The sequence below is a fragment of the Salvelinus alpinus genome, chromosome 31 (genome assembly GCF_045679555.1).
Source record: "Salvelinus alpinus chromosome 31, SLU_Salpinus.1, whole genome shotgun sequence".
In the NCBI taxonomy this organism is placed as follows: Eukaryota; Metazoa; Chordata; class Actinopteri; order Salmoniformes; family Salmonidae; genus Salvelinus; species Salvelinus alpinus.
In genome coordinates, this window is record NC_092116.1 from 33280099 (window position 1) to 33298142 (window position 18044).

The 18044-nt window shown below is 39.3% G+C and overlaps 1 protein-coding gene across 3 annotated transcripts in view; it reads right to left on the reverse strand.

The window, feature by feature from the left end:
* Nucleotides 1–1079: 1079 nt before the first annotated feature.
* The window catches only part of LOC139561524 (endonuclease domain-containing 1 protein-like), a 150312-nt gene continuing 133347 nt past the window's right edge, over nucleotides 1080–18044 (reverse strand). Inside the window, exons 1-3 of one of the 3 annotated variants that reach the window (XR_011672161.1) lie at nucleotides 2626–3072; nucleotides 1537–2408; nucleotides 1080–1501 (exon numbers count right to left, since the gene is read on the reverse strand). Coding sequence is in view for 2 of the 3 variants with exons in the window: in XM_071378717.1 (XP_071234818.1) it covers nucleotides 1824–2408; nucleotides 2626–2952 (912 nt within the window). In the remaining variant the exon portion in view is untranslated. Of the gene's footprint in view, nucleotides 2409–2625; nucleotides 3073–18044 lie in introns of those variants that run through there. The other 2 variants (XM_071378718.1, XM_071378717.1) reach the window with 2 other exon arrangements.

An 18044-nucleotide genomic window follows, 5' to 3' on the forward strand; every position in this document is an offset into this window, starting at 1 on the left:
TAGAGACATGGTAGCTTCTTGACCAGCTCCAGGTATGTTTAGAGACATGGTAGCTTCTTGACCAGCTCCAGGTATGTTTTGAGACATGGTAGCTAGCTGGTATGCTGGACTGGTTGGACACATAGTTAAGGCAAAGTTTGAATGAATAACTGACAACTAAAATAGTACTTTCAATAATTTATATTTTTAGCTCAAATAATGTGGTTTAATGTTGAATTGGAACATTTTGGAGTCACTTGGTTACATTTAAACAGCATGAGAACAAAACACCAGACTCTCACAGGCTTCATTCATTATAGATGTTTATTCCTTCAGATGGGAAGAAGATGGATACATACAGTGATAGAATTACATTCAGAACATATAATAGTATCTCCATGGTAACAGTGATAGAATTACATTCAGAACATATAATAGTATCTCATTCAGAACATGTAATAGTATCTCATTCAGAACATATAATAGTATCTCTATGGTAACAGTGATATAATTACATTCAGAACATATAATAGTATCTCTATGGTAACAGTGATAGAATTACATTCAGAACATATAATAGTATCTCTATGGTAACAGTTATAGAATTACATTCAGAACATATAATAGTATCTCTATGGTAACAGTGATAGAATTACATTCAGAACATATAATAGTATCTCTATGGTAACAGTGATAGAATTACATTCAGAACATATAATAGTATCTCTATGGTAACAGTGATAGAATTACATTCAGAACATATAATAGTATCTCCATGGTAACAGTCATAAGGAAGTCACAACCTGACAAACTGTAGGCCAGGGTTGGGGTTAATTCTATTTCAATTCCAAATGTTCCTCATTGAAAAGCATTGCAGAGAAATGGATTTCCAGTGTACTTCTAGAACTGACTGGAATTGAAATGGAATTGATCTCAACCCTGCTGGAAGCCTAATTATTAACATTAACAAGAGTAATGGCAGCACATCATCAAGGAATTAAACTGTATTTTATTTATTAAAACAGAATTCTGTTCCCTTACATACTTTTTATATTTGATATAAACAGAGAAGAGATACAGAGGGAAGAGAAGAGTAGATATAGACATAGAAGAGATGGACAGAGGGAAGAGAAGAGACTATAGATATATATAGACATAGAAGAGATGGGTAGAGAGGGGAGAGAAGAGTATAGAATATAGATATATATAGACATAGAAGAGATGGGTAGAGAGGGGAGAGAAGAGTATAGACTATAGATATATATAGACATAGAAGAGATGGGTAGAGAGGGGAGAGAAGAGTATAGACTATAGATATATATAGACATAGAAGAGAAAAATATTACAATTGAAAGTGTACATATGTTGACATGTAACCCTCATTACCATTATAACCCTCGTTACCATTACAACCCTCGTTACCATTACAACCCTCATTACCATTACAACCCTCATTACCATTACAACCCTCATTACCATTACAACCCTCATTACCATTACAACCCTCATTACCATTATAACCCTCATTACCATTATAACCCTCATTACCATTATAACCTCATTACCATTACAACCCTCATTACCATTATAACCCTCATTACCATTATAACCCTCATTACCATTACAACCCCCATTACCATTACAACCCCCATTACCATTGTAACCCTCATTACCATTATAACCCTCATTACCATTATAACCCTGATAATCATTAGTCTAACAGTAATGATAGTTTGTTGATATGGTGTGAGCATCTGTACCCAGATCATCCAAAGATCCTTCCAGAACTATTTCTCATGGAATTGTAAAGATTCCTCACTACGGAAGGAATTCTTCCAACTGGGTTAGGGGGAAGTGGTAGGTTTAGGACCTCTTGGACAATCTTCTGGGAACACCTTGACAGGACCATCTTTACCTTTGTAATATCTGTTCAACATGATTTCGAGTGCTCCCAAGGTTTGTTGATCCAATGCCCCTGTCCCCTTCTTGTTCTCCCCCCAGTATGCTCCGGCCATCCACTTCTTGTTCTTCTTGTACTTCTTGTTTTCACAGCAGTAGGCTGTCCACATGAGATACGGGATGTTCACTCGGTTGTTCAGTTTGGTTTTGTTGTTGTTGGGAACTGCTCCAGTCACCACATAGGCTTTTATCTGGTCGTTAGCATCCTTACAGTTAAGCTTCAGAGTTCCTCTGACATTTCCCTCCATTGTCTTCCAGCTGCCATCGTTGAAGGACACCACCTGGGGAACGATGTTGGTCAGGGTAAAGGTGGACTTCTGAGTATCAAGGTCATGAGCATGTGAACTTGGGAAGAGGTGACCTCTGTTCACCCCTCTATATTTTGAGTTTTTATAGTCCTTTTGCTCAGCCTGGTGTTTGTAACTGCCTCCCTCTTGTATCTGCATTTCAGTGCGGTTTACCCCTTCGAGCTGCAGGAAACAATCATTCATTCACAAGTTTTCTGTACAATAAACCCCCTTTTCTGTACAATAAAGCCTCTCTTTTTTGGGGGGGTTTCACAATCAAGACAATCAAGTCTCTTTACCCTCCATAGTGGTAGTTCTATATTCTGTAACATAACTGTCTGTGATATATACCAGTAAACAAATACACATGTTATGTTATATGACAAAACATTAGTCCTACCCCAGGCTCGATCATCCAGCGATCTATTGGTCGACCCGTTGTATTACCAGTGAAGGTGTAGGCTGAGAACACAGGGATCCTGTTGGTCGTGTCGTAGAGAGTTGCAAACCTGTAGAAGTTTTTGTACTTCTGGCAGATCGGCTTGTAGCGGCCATCGTCCTTGAATATCCCACCAACCAAAATACCTGGGAGATTTGGAGTTGTCCCCTTCAGGAAGAAACTCTTGCACTGTGGAACATCACTGAACTTCTTCACTACATGAGAGAGAGCAGGAGGAAGGAGAGAGAGAAGGAGGAGAGTAGAGAGATGATTCAATATCCCCATCATCACCTGAAGACTGTACACCACAGAGACAAAGATGAAGTTACAGAGACCAGTTGGTAGACTGGAGACTGTTGATCTGAGTCAGGACAGACTGCTTTAAATAGTTATTTCAGAGACCAGTTGGTAGACTGGAGACTGTTGATCTGAGTCAGGACAGACTGCTTTAAATAGGTTTTCAGAGACTCCTCCTTCATGTGTCAAGACAGAAAGAGTTGATTTGCATAAACTCCTCTGTATGTTTCCATGGAAACTGCTGTAACAAATAACATGTGACTCACCTGTAGTTTCTAACATGTATGGACCCAGAACTTAATCACACAAGATTATAGTTCTGGGTGAATGAGATTAGACTGCTCTAAATAGTGACTGCATCCACACTTTGGTTCTGGTAGAACAACGTTTTAGGATAAAAACATGACTTTACTCAGCATAGAGTCTGTCAGAAGATACACATCACACTATTACAACAGTGGGACTGTTCTGGAATTACGGTTGCTGAGTTCACATTCATTAATATCCCACAAGGCTTAGCGACTCAGCAACTCAAAAACTCAAAGAAGTAAACTTGCATTTCCCTTGACCAACAAGTCAACATATTTACTATGATGTCTCAAAGGCCTCACATACATTACAGATATGATTACAACTGAATGAAACGGAGGAAGATGTGTCCAACTGAATGAAACGGAGGAAGATGTGTCCAACTGAATGAAACGGAGGAAGATGTGTCCAACTGAATGAAACGGAGGAAGACGTGTCCAACTGAATGAAACGGAGGAAGACGTGTCCAACTGAATGAAACGGAGGAAGACGTGTCCAACTGAATGAAACGGAGGAAGACGTGTCCAACTGAATGAAACGGAGGAAGACGTGTCCAACTGAATGAAACGGAGGAAGACGTGTCCAACTGAATGAAACGGAGGAAGACGTGTCCAACTGAATGAAACGGAGGAAGACGTGTCCAACTGAATGAAACGGAGGAAGATGTGTCCAACTGAATGAAACGGAGGAAGATGTGTCCAACTGAATGAAACGGAGGAAGATGTGTCCAACTGAATGAAACGGAGGATGTTTCATTAATTAATTAATAAAGTAATGGATGTTTCATTTACTGGTGTTGTTGGAGGACCTTGTGTACAACTTGGTGTATTCTGTGGTCTGAACACTGAGTTTATTTCCAGTAACTAAAGTAGGTCACAGTAAGAGTTGACACAAGGCTGTGTATGTAGAGTTAGAAAATGTGGTTCCTAACAACACTGTGGTCAGAGCAGCACTGGACTGTTTAACACCTCAGACTCAGCAGCTGTAGATTCTTCAGTTGAGGCCTTTTCTCAGTAAGAGTAGAGGAGACTGGGGAACAAACTAACACTTTTAGACTTTAGTTTATTATGAAAATATTATTTAAGTTAGATTTATCATACTTTTATACAAACAACATATCTCAGCTACCATTACACACTAAGTATGTTCCTAGGACATACCAGTCATTTACAATTCAACCAAGTGGTGGGAATTAAATGTTACAATTGACCCAGTAGGTGAATGTTCCACAGGTCAATAATTTAACAAAAAGAGAGGAGGCAAGTATATTTACTCAAGTGTCTCAAAAACCTTTTTTTATTGAAGAAAAAACTTCAATAAAACTAAAAGTAATCAATGGATTTAAACAAAACCTCTTGGTCATGTAGCGACTAGAGCTGGGCGATATGGCCAAAAGATCATATTATATTTTTCACATTTTTGACGGTATTTAATGTTTTTGATTAATAAAAGTTGTCCATGAGAGCGGAGAGGGATGGCTCAAGTAGCAGAGTAAACTATAAAAATGGACGTTACACACAGCGTATCACATTTAACAAACCAAACATTCAAATACCGTTCTAGAAAGTAAAGTAAAAACTCAAACCGGTCCTTGTATCAACACTGGTATATAGTAAAATACAGTATACCGCCCAGCCCTAGTAGAGACACTAACCAACCATTATCACATTGAATAAGAGCTTTCTACCTGGTTTCTAATTGGACTTATTTATCTGTTACAACTGACCCTGTGTTACTTTGTTCCCCAGTCTACCCTACCTTCATGTATAATATTTAAAGTGACTGCTTCACTTAAGTAAAACATGTTTAACTTCTTCACCTACATACAAATGTTAAACAGCTGAAGCAGGTCACACAGTTTTACTTCCTGTAAAGGTGTGGACGTTTATTTGCTAAGTGTTCACATCAAATGTTGCCTTAAATGTTGGTCTTGTATGAAATACTATTGTTGGGGGTTACCCTGGGGGTCGGAGGTGGGGCTACACCAATGCCATGATTAATAAAATGCTAATTAATTACTTAAAAATCATACAATGTGATTTTCTGGATTTTTGTTTTAGATTCCGTCTCTCACAGTTGAAGTGTACCTATGATAAAAATTACAGACCTCTACATGCTTTGTAAGTAGGAAAACCTGCAAAATCGGCAGTGTATCAAATACTTGTTCTCCCCACTGTATGTGAAAACCTTTGTGTGCTTGCAATGTGCAACGATGTAAAAGTACTGGGTGATGGAGATGTACTGCTTTAGTTCTCAGGCAGAGAACTGTCTGCTCCTGCTGATAGTCACTCAGCCGCAAGGCCAAGATGTTCTGAAAGTAGCAAAGAGCCTGAGACCACACAGGTGTGGTTGATGGCTCATAGCAGAGTTACAAACCACAGTCTAGACATGCTTTTCTCATCTTAGATACCTTGCATCTAATCCAATGCCACAATGTTAAGGTATGATTGACGTATGCATTTGACATAGGTTGTCCACACCACCTGGTATAAAGTTGTTGTCCACACCACCTGGTATAAAGTTGTTGTCCACACCACCTGGTATAAAGTTGTTGTCCACACCACCTGGTATAAAGTTGTTGTCCACACCACCTGGTATAAAGTTGTTGTCCACACCACCTGGTATAAAGTTGTTGTCCACACCACCTGGTATAAAGTTGTTGTCCACACCACCTGGTATAAAGTTGTTGTCCACACCACCTGGTATAAAGAGTGTTGTCTCCTGTTTTACCACACAGATCTTTACTATAGACTACTGAGGTATTCTGGATGTGAGTCTCTGTCTGCAATGACATTTTATTACTAAAGAGTTTTACACCAAGGTTCCTGTGTCATCTATCTGGAACACTGATTGTTGAAGGAAACTCACATCACCCCAGACAAAGGACACTATGAATCAATTTCTTATTTCATGAAACTACAGGAATCCTTTGTTTCAGGGAAACATTATATTTGTTCAACATGCGTGTGGGGAGGAGTTCCCCTTTCTGTCCAATGAGGTCATTTCTGGACAATATTTCAGCAAGTAAAATTATGGTTCTACTTTAGAATGTGGAACACACAGCCAATAGGGAGGTTTGATTGTTACACATGATAAATAGTCACACCTGTTCCACATACAGAGGAGTTTATCCAACCCTCCTTGTCCAGTCTTGACCTCTAATTATACCAGACAGGACTCATCTTCATACAGAGGAGTTTATCCAACCCTCCTTGTCCAGTCTTGACCACTAATTATACCAGACAGGACTCATCTTCATACAGAGGAGTTTATCCAACCCTCCTTGTCCAGTCTTGACCACTAATTATACCAGACAGGACTCATCTTCATACAGAGGAGTTTATCCAACCCTCCTTGTCCAGTCTTGACCACTAATTATACCAGACAGGACTCATCTTCATACAGAGGAGTTTATCCAACCCTCCTTGTCCAGTCTTGACCACTAATTATACCAGACAGGACTCATCTTCATACAGAGGAGTTTATCCAACCCTCCTTGTCCAGTCTTGACAACTAATTATACCAGACAGGACTCATCTTCATACAGAGGAATTTATCCAACCCTCCTTGTCCAGTCTGACCACTAATTATACCAGACAGGACTCATCTTCATACAGAGGAGTTTATCCAACCCTCCTTGTCCAGTCTTGACCACTAATTATACCAGACAGGACTCATCTTCATACAGAGGAGTTTATCCAACCCTCCTTGTCCAGTCTTGACCACTAATTATACCAGACAGGACTCATCTTCATACAGAGGAGTTTATCCAACCCTCCTTGTCCAGCCTTGACCACTAATTATACCAGACAGGACTAACTCTAGGCCAGTTCCTCTGTTTACTTCAGACACATCTTCTTCCACATATCATCACAGAAAAGTTAATCAGTTAGATAATGTTTACCCAGTGTCATCCTGAGGCATTGATAGATCATGAGAGAAGAAAATATTAAATTACCATTTCTAAGCTGCTCATTTATTATGGAAAAACTCACCCCAGCACTTTCTGAGGCAGGAAGGACATCACCCTCTTCTGATCTTCACCCCACCAGGGACAGTGATGAACTGTGAGCTCTGTAGGAGGCTCCTGGTAAACAGCATCCGGTCAATCCACTGCTGCTTCTTGTTGAGAGATGCCCGCCGGCTCTCTGGAATCACCAGCTGCATTTAAGGGAGAGAGAGAGAGAGGCAGGAAGGACATCACCCTCTTCTGGTCTTCACCCCACTGGGGCAAGTTCAGAAGCCTGGGGTGGATACAAGAGGGCCTGGGGTAGATCACCAGGGACAGGGGCCGAACGTGAGGCAGGAGGGAGCGCTGGAGGTACCTGTACGTCCAAGGGTTCATACCTAATACATACAGAGAATACATAAGTGACAGATACAGTACTAAGCATTCTCAGCACCATGACAGCAGATCTACAGCATGAAAGGTAAGTGACAGATACTAGATTTAGTTGTGTAACTAAAGGACAAAGAATGCATAGGCCTTTATGACAGATACAGGAAGGAGTGTCATAATGGAAGGGGTTTCATCTGTAAAAAGTCCACACTGCATTTATGGAAAGCTGTGTAGCATTCAATACATGGACAAATAGTAAGATTAACACAATGCATATCTTCCATTATTGTAAAGTATTCATGCTTGCAGAATGCCAAGGGAATTGAGTAGCCTACCTAACATTGCAATACATTGCAGAACCATATTCATGTGTAGATTGAATTGTAAGGCAAATATCCCGATTATCACACCATTAAACTAGATAACATAATACATGTATTAGCTAATCCATGACTGATACATGTTGAATAAAACTGTTATACACTGGAACCGAAAATAAACTACTGTACAGTAGCATGTTAAAGTTACTGTACTGTAACCTGCATCACGTAAACACTATTTCACAACTTCACAGACGTCTTACACCATACAACAAAGCACGAATTTAAGCGTAGCATTAAAATAGCTACGATTGTAAAAATACTATTGAAAATGCAGACAAGTGGCCGCTGATTGTACCGGTAGTTACCGATACCAAACCAATGCTACGGGTATCATAGGTAGATGACTGCAGAGATAGAACTGTATAATGTTTTCAATTCACTTTTCCGTTCTTCTTACAACTTCACAGATGTAGCAATAAGATTACAATCCATTTCATCCAACCTTATTAAAGATACTTCCTCTGTAACTCTCCGTTTGATGTAAACAATGATCCGATGAAGGGAAAGTGTCATGGCCGCCGTTTGCTTTTGGGGCGGATCTAAGGTCAAAGGGCGAATATGATTGGACCACACGTGGTTGGATACGGTTATTTGAGACGGTCTCGCATTGCCATTGGTGGATTATCGCTAGTTGAGACTGGCTAGACATCCGGTTGGCCTTAAACAGGAAAATAATGCGCAAAAGATTATAGCAAATTCGTGAAGCATCCTTATTTTGTCCCTCCCCTGTTTTTTTTAGACCTAAAACTTAGTTTACTGTGGTGGAGAAAACAGGGACTTCTGTGGATGTCCGCTGCCCTATAGTGTCATGTTGGATAAGTGCAACAGGACGGCTGAACTAAACCTAAATCAAGTCACACACTGTGTCCCAATCGACAACGATAACAGGCAGAATTTCAAGGCAATATGTCAGAATTGGCGTGTTTCAATCCCAATTAAACTGCTGATTAAGGTGTCGTTATTTGATTGATTTTGAAGGCCTCGTTATAAATGCATGGTGGGCCTCGTTATAAATGCATGGTGGGCCTCGTTATAAATGCATGGTGGGCCTCGTTATAAATGCAGGGTGGGCCTGGTTATAAATGCATGGTGGGCCTGGTTATAAATGCATGGTGGGCCTGGTTATAAATGCATGGTGGGCCTGGTTATAAATGCATGGTGGGCCTGGTTATAAATGCATGGTGGGCCTCGTTATAAATGCATGGTGGGCCTCGTTATAAATGCATGGTGGGCCTCGTTATAAATGCATGGTGGCTCGTTATAAATGCATGGTGGGCCTCGTTATAAATGCATGGTGGACCTCGTCATAAATGCATGGCGGCCTCGTTTCGCTGGAGCAGTGTAAAATAAGCTTTCTGTCAATGACCCAGCCTTAACGAATTTCGTTTATTTCCATATTGAATGTGATTGTCCAACATCATCATGTATTTATTGTGTAGAGTGGCCTCTTTCCTCTGCTGTGGTGCTGCATTGCAGTCAGCGATGTTTTCTCTCGGTAGCTGTCCAGGGTCCTGAAATCTCTTTCTTCTTTCCTTGGAATAGACAAGTCTTGGTCTCTCCACTCTCTCCCCGCCATCCTCCCATTGTAGTTGGCCACCGAAAACTTTCGTTGCCCCTCATCTCTTGGGAAATTCCCCTCCTTAGGTTAGGCTACTGTCTTAATCACTAACGTTAACAGGTTAGTTAGGCTACTGTCTTAATCACTAACGTTAACAGGTTAGGTTAGGCTACTGCCTTAATCACTAACGTTAACAGGTTAGGTTAGGCTACTGTCTTAATCACTAACGTTAACAGGTTAGGTTAGGTTACTGCCTTGATCACTAACGTTAACAGGTTAGGTTAGGCTACTGTCTTAATCACTAACGTTAACAGGTTAGGTTAGGCTACTGTCTTAATCACTAACGTTAACAGGTTAGGTTAGGCTACTGTCTTAATCACTAACGTTAACAGGTTAGGTTAGGCTACTGCCTTAATCACTAATCGTCTTCCTCACAAACACACAAAAAAAAAAATACAATGATTTATTTGGCAGATTTATTTATTCATGTTTCACAATTGTATAATCCCAGATAAAGACACACCTCACCATTCCTACCAAGGATAGTGTGAGTGAACTTCGGGAGAAGGGGGAATGGGGTGGGGGAGGGAACTGTAGCAGCACTATGAGCTGGTGGCTGGGGCGCCGCGGGCGGTGGAGTGACCGAACAGGGGCGCCGGAGGGCGGCAGACAATTGTCAAAATATCGTCTCAAATTCAAGTGCTGCCATAGGCGACGGCCTAATGGGAGGGCTGGCCCTGAACACGTCTGTTAACCCACAATGAGGACATCAAGTAAGTTTTCATTAATCATTGGGTTCCGTTCAAGAAGAAACGTCAGAGTAGTCTGAAGTGGAGGCATTAATTCATGTTGACATTTACAACATAACATGCATGGACATTTCATCATTAAGACCTTTAGGGAATCATGTCTGGAGGGTGAAAATCCCCAAACATTCTCATTAGCTCAGTGTTATATCACCTCCCCTGTCTGATATCTTGACTTTCTCTCTGTCACACAACCTAAAGGTATTAATGTCATGTTGTAGGTCATTACAATGTACTGCGACTGGATAATCCCTGTCGTTACTCCTGATTGCACTTTATGTTCACGAATTCTCTGAGATAACGAGAGGTTTTACCTACATAACACAACCCACATGGACATTTAATCATGTAGATAACATGGGTGGTGTTTACCTACATAACACAACCCACATGGACATTTAATCATGTAGATAACATGGGTGGTGTTAACCTACATAACACAACCCACATGGACATTTAATCATGTAGATAACATGGGTGGTGTTTACCTACATAACACAGCCCACATGGACATTTAATCATGTAGATAACATGGGTGGTGTTTACCTACATAACACAGCCCACATGGACATTTAATCATGTAGATAACATGGGTGGTGTTTACCTACATAACACAACCCACATGGACATTTAATCATGTAGATAACATGGGTGGTGTTTACCTACATAACACAACCCACATGGACATTTAATCATGTAGATAACATGGGTGGTGTTAACCTACATAACACAACCCACATGGGCATTTAATCATGTAGATAACATGGGTGGTGTTAACCTACATAACACAACCCACATGGACATTTAATCATGTAGATAACATGGGTGGTGTTTACCTACATAACACAACCCACATGGACATTTAATCATGTAGATAACATGGGTGGTGTTTACCTACATAACACAACCCACATGGACATTTAATCATGTAGATAACATGGGTGGTGTTTACCTACATAACACAACCCACATGGACATTTAATCATGTAGATAACATGGGTGGTGTTTACCTACATAACACAACCCACATGGACATGTAATCATGTAGATAACATGGGTGGTGTTTACCTACATAACACAACCCACATGGACATTTAATCATGTAGATAACATGGGTGGTGTTAACCTACATAACACAACCCACATGGACATTTAATCATGTAGATAACATGGGTGGTGTTAACCTACATAACACAACCCACATGGACATTTAATCATGTAGATAACATGGGTGGTGTTTATCTACATAACACAACCCACATGGACATTTAATCATGTAGATAACATGGGTGGTGTTTACCTACATAACACAACCCACATGGACATTTAATCATGTAGATAACATGGGTGGTGTTTACCTACATAACACAACCCACATGGACATTTAATCATGTAGATAACATGGGTGGTGTTTACCTACATAACACAACCCACATGGACATTTAATCATGTAGATAACATGGGTGGTGTTTACCTACATAACACAGCCCACATGGACATTTAATCATGTAGATAACATGGGTGGTGTTTACCTACATAACACAACCCACATGGACATGTAATCATGTAGATAACATGGGTGGTGTTTACCTACATAACACAACCCACATGGACATGTAATCATGTAGATAACATGGGTGGTGTTTACCTACATAACACAACCCACATGGACATTTAATCATGTAGATAACATGGGTGGTGTTTACCTACATAACACAACCCACATGGACATTTAATCATGTAGATAACATGGGTGGTGTTTACCTACATAACACAACCCACATGGACATTTAACCATGTAGATAACATGGGTGGTGTTTACCTACATAACACAACCCACATGGACATGTAATCATGTAGATAACATGGGTGGTGTTTACCTACATAACACAACCCACATGGACATTTAATCATGTAGATAACATGGGTGGTGTTTACCTACATAACACAACCCACATGGACATTTAATCATGTAGATAACATGGGTGGTGTTTACCTACATAACACAACCCACATGGACATTTAATCATGTAGATAACATGGGTGGTGTTTACCTACATAACACAACCCACATGGACATTTCATCATGTAGATAACATGGGTGGTGGAGCACGTAATAATGTCATTTATTTGGAACCGTTCTCCTGTATGTGGGTGGCAGAAACGTTCACACTTCATCATATTGTTGCACTGGGCTCAGCATCTGCATTTATAGCTACAAATCAGAAGAGGGCGTAAAAGAGCCTAGCTCGTTTTCTTTTGTGGCTGGAAGTTTGGTATGTACCAATTTGTCACGTAAATTGCGACCTCTCCTATATACAATATGGGTGGGTTCTTCAATTTACCCGACCTCTCCTATATACAGTAAGTGGTGGGTTCGTAAATTCAGCTGGCAACGCTGGGTCCGATAAAACATGACAATGGTTCTTGACAGCATCTCCCACTTTGTGCGAGTTCAAAGTCTATGTGGTGGTGAACATTACAGAGTTCTTTACCTCTAGTGGCTCTTTGTTGTATCAGTTCATCTGGTGTTTCCCCTAATGCCACATTAAGAGCTTCATCCACACATTGTGGAGAGGAGCCTCTTAGAAACACATTGCACATCTCAGCTGCTGTTTCTACAGAGTCCTCTGTGGAGAGACATATACCACGCAGTCTGAAACACTGGCTTCTTGGAATTCTCTTTTAATGTCTCAGGGTGGAATCTGTCTCCCTGTAATATAGTATTGTCTCAGGGTGGAATCTGTCTCCCTGTAATATAGTATTGTCTCAGGGTGGAATCTGTCTCCCTGTAATATAGTATTGTCTCAGGGTGGAATCTGTCTCCCTGTAATATAGTATTGTCTCAGGGTGGAATCTGTCTCCCTGTAATATAGTATTGTCTCAGGGTGGAATCTGTCTCCCTGTAATAGAGTATTGTCTCAGGGTGGAATCTGTCTCCCTGTAATAGAGTATTGTCTCAGGGTGGAATCTGTCTCCCTGTAATATAGTATTGTCTCAGTGTGGAATCTGTCTCCCTGTAATAGAGTATTGTCTCAGGGTGGAATCTGTCTCCCTGTAATATAGTATTGTCTCAGGGTGGAATCTGTCTCCCTGTAATATAGTATTGTCTCAGGGTGGAATCTGTCTCCCTGTAATAGAGTATTGTCTCAGGGTGGAATCTGTCTCCCTGTAATATAGTATTGTCTCCGGGTGGAATCTGTCTCCCTGTAATATAGTATTGTCTCAGGGTGGAATCTGTCTCCCTGTAATAGATTATTGTCTCAGGGTGGAATCTGTCTCCCTGTAATATAGTATTGTCTCAGGGTGGAATCTGTCTCCCTGTAATAGATTATTGTCTCAGGGTGGAATCTGTCTCCCTGTAATATAGTATTGTCTCAGGGTGGAATCTGTCTCCCTGTAATATAGTATTGTCTCAGGGTGGAATCTGTCTCCCTGTAATAGAGTATTGTCTCAGGGTGGAATCTGTCTCCCTGTAATATAGTATTGTCTCAGGGTGGAATCTGTCTCCCTGTAATATAGTATAAATGTCTGTTTGTTTTCTATACAGAGTTGTAAACAGGGTTCCATGTGATTTATCAATCCACATATCGAGGTAATGAACACGTCTAGTGTCACATTCAATAGTGAATTTAAGATTGGGTTCAATGTCATTGAGAAATGCCATGAAGTCTGACAGATCTTCTCCGTTCCCTCCCCATAAAGTCTGACAGAAAATGTCCTCAATATATCGATACAACTTCAGGGTTTAATTCAATAATGGATTTTCATTTTCATTATTAACTAGTGGAATCACAAGTGATGCTGGTTTTATTAACTAGTGGAACCAACAGAGATGCTGGTTTCATTAACTAGTGGAACCAAAAGAGATGCTGGTTTCATTAACTAGTGGAACCAAAAGAGATGCTGGTTTTCATTAACTAGTGGAACCAAAAGAGATGCTGGTTTTATTAACTAGTGGAACCAAAAGAGATGCTGGTTTTATTAACTAGTGGAACCAAAAGAGATGTTTGTTTTCATTAACTAGTGGAACCAAAAGAGATGCTGGTTTTCATTAACTAGTGGAACCAAAAGAGATGCTGGTTTTATTAACTAGTGGAACCAAAAGAGATGTTTGTTTTCATTAACTAGTGGAACCAAAAGAGATGCTTGTTTTCATTAACTAGTGGAACCAAAAGAGATGCTGGTTTTATTAACTAGTGGAACCAAAAGAGATGCTGGTTTCATTAACTAGTGGAACCAAAAGAGATGCTGATTTTCATTAACTAGTGGAACCAAAAGAGATGCTGGTTTTATTAACTAGTGGAACCAAAAGAGATGCTGGTTTTATTAACTAGTGGAACCAAAAGAGATGTTTGTTTCCATTAACTAGTGGAACCAAAGGAGATGCTGGTTTTCATTAACTAGTGGAATCAAAAGATGCTGGTTTTATTAACTAGTGGAACCAAAAGAGATGTTTGTTTTCATTAACTAGTGGAACCAAAAGAGATGCTTGTTTTCATTAACTAGTGGAACCAAAAGAGATGCTGGTTTTATTAACTAGTGGAACCAAAAGAGATGCTGGTTTCATTAACTAGTGGAACCAAAAGAGATGCTGGTTTTCATTAACTAGTGGAACCAAACGAGATGCTGGTTTTATTAACTAGTGGAACCAAAAGAGATGTTTGTTTTCATTAACTAGTGGAACCAAAAGAGATGCTGGTTTTATTAACTAGTGGAACCAAAAGAGATGTTTGTTTTCATTAACTAGTGGAACCAAAAGAGATGCTTGTTTTCATTAACTAGTGGAACCAAAATAGATGCTGGTTTTATTAACTATTGGAACCAGAATTGATGCTGGTTTTCATTAATCAGTGGAACCAAAAGAGATGCTGGTTTTCATTAACTAGTGGAACAAAAAGAGATGCTGGTTTTATTAACTAGTGGAACCAAAATATATGCTGGTTTTCATTAACTAGTGGAACCAAAAGTGATGCTGGTTTTATTAACTAGTGGAACCAAAAGAGATGCTGGTTTTATTAACTAGTGGAACCAAAAGAGATGCTGGTTTTATTAACTAGTGGAACCAAAAGAGATGTTTGTTTTCATTAACTAGTGGAACCAAAAGAGATGCTGGTTTTCATTAACTAGTGGAACCAAAAGAGATGCTGGTTTTATTAACTAGTGGAACCAAAAGAGATGCTGGTTTTATTAACTAGTGGAACCAAAAGAGATGCTGGTTTGATTAACTAGTGGAACCAAAAGAGATGCTGGTTTGATTAACTAGTGGAACCAAAATATATGCTGGTTTTCATTAACTAGTGGAACCAAAAGTGATGCTGGTTTTATTAACTAGTGGAACCAAAAGAGATGCTGGTTTTATTAACTAGTGGAACCAAAAGAGATGCTGGTTTTATTAACTAGTGGAACCAAAAGAGATGCTGGTTTTATTAACTAGTGGAACCAAAAGAGATGCTGGTTTTATTAACTAGTGGAACCAAAAGAGATGCTGGTTTTATTAACTAGTGGAACCAAAAGAGATGTTTGTTTTCATTAACTAGTGGAACCAAAAGAGATGCTGGTTTTATTAACTCGTGGAACCAAAAGAGATGTTTGTTTTCATTAACTAGTGGAACCAAAAGAGATGCTGGTTTTATTAACTAGTGGAACCAAAAGAGATGCTGGTTTTATTAACTAGTGGAACCAAAAGAGATGCTGGTTGTATTAACTAGTGGAACCAAAAGTGATGCTGGTTTTCAGTAATCAGTGGAACCAAAAGAGATGCTGGTTTTCATTAACTAGTGGAACCAAAAGAGATGCTGGTTTTATTAACTAGTGGAACCAAAATAGATGTTTGTTTTCATTAACTAGTGGAACCAAAAGAGATACTGGTTTTATTAACTGGTGGAACCAAAAGAGATGCTGGTTTCATTAACTAGTGGAACCAAAAGAGATGCTGGTTTTATTAACTAGTGGAACCAAAAGAGATGTTGGTTTTCATTAACTAGTGGAACCAAAAGAGATGCTGGTTTTCATTAACTAGTGGAACCAAAATATATGCTGGTTTTATTAACTAGTGGAACCAAAAGAGATGCTGGTTTTATTAACTAGTGGAACCAAAAGTGATGCTGGTTTTCAGTAATCAGTGGAACCAAAAGAGATGCTGGTTTTCATTAACTAGTGGAACCAAAAGAGATGCTGGTTTTATTAACTAGTGGAACCAAAATAGATGTTTGTTTTCATTAACTAGTGGAACCAAAAGAGATGCTGGTTTTATTAACTAGTGGAACCAAAAGAGATGCTGGTTTCATTAACTAGTGGAACCAAAAGAGATGCTGGTTTTATTAACTAGTGGAACCAAAAGAGATGCTGGTTTCATTAACCAGTGGAACCAAAAGTGATGCTGGTTTCATTAACTAGTGGAACCAAAAGTGATGCTGGTTTTATTAACTAGTGGAACCAAAAGAGATGCTGGTTTTATTAACTAGTGGAACCAAAAGAGATGTTGGTTTTCATTAACTAGTGGAACCAAAAGAGATGCTGGTTTTATTAACTAGTGGAACCAAACGAGATGCTGGTTTTATTAACTAGTGGAACAAAAAGTGATGCTGGTTTTATTAACTAGTGGAACCAAAAGAGATGCTGGTTTTATTAACTAGTGGAACTAAAAGTGATGCTGGTTTTATTAACTAGTGGAACCAAAAGAGATGCTGGTTTTCATTAACTGGTGGAACCAAAAGAGATGCTGGTTTTCATTACTAGTGGAACCAAAAGAGATGCTGGTTTCATTAACTAGTGGAACCAAAAGAGATGCTGTTTTTCATTAACTAGTGGAACCAAAAGATATGCTGGTTTTCATTAACTAGTGGAACCAAAAGAGATGCTGGTTTTATTAACTAATGGAACCAAAATAGATGCTGGTTTTATTAACTAGTGGAACCAAAAGAGATGCTGGTTTTCATTGACTAGTGGAACCAAAAGAGAAGTGATGCTGGTTTTATTAACTAGTGGAACCAAAAGAGATGCTGGTTTCATTAACTAGTGGAACCAAAAGGGATGCTGGTTTTATTAACTAGTGGAACCAAAAGAGATGCTGGTTTTATTAACTAGTGGAACCAAAAGACTGGAATTGAAATGGAATTGACCTCAGCCCTGCTGGAAGCCTAATTATTAACATTAACAAAGGTAATGGCAGCACATCATCAAGGAATTAAACTGTATTTTATTTATTCAAATAGAATTATGGCCCCTTACATACTTTTTATATTTGATATAAACAGAGAAGAGATGGACAGAGGGAAGAGAAGAGTAGAGACTATAGATATATATAGACATAGAAGAGATGGGTAGAGAGGGGAGAGAAGAGTATAGAATATAGATATATATAAACATAGAAGAGATGGGTAGAGAGTGGAGAGAAGAGTATAGAATATAGATACAGTGGGGAGAACAAGTATTTGATACACTGCCGATTTTGCAGGTTTTCCTACTTACAAAGCATGTAGAGGTCTGTAATTTTTATCATAGGTACACTTCAACTATGAGAGACGGAATCTAAAACAAAAATCCAGAAAATCACATTGTATGATTTTTAAGTAATTAATTTGCATTTTATTGCATGACATAAGTATTTGATACATCAGAAAAGCAGAACTTAATATTTGGTACAGAAACCTTTGTTTGCAATTACAGAGATCATACGTTTCCTG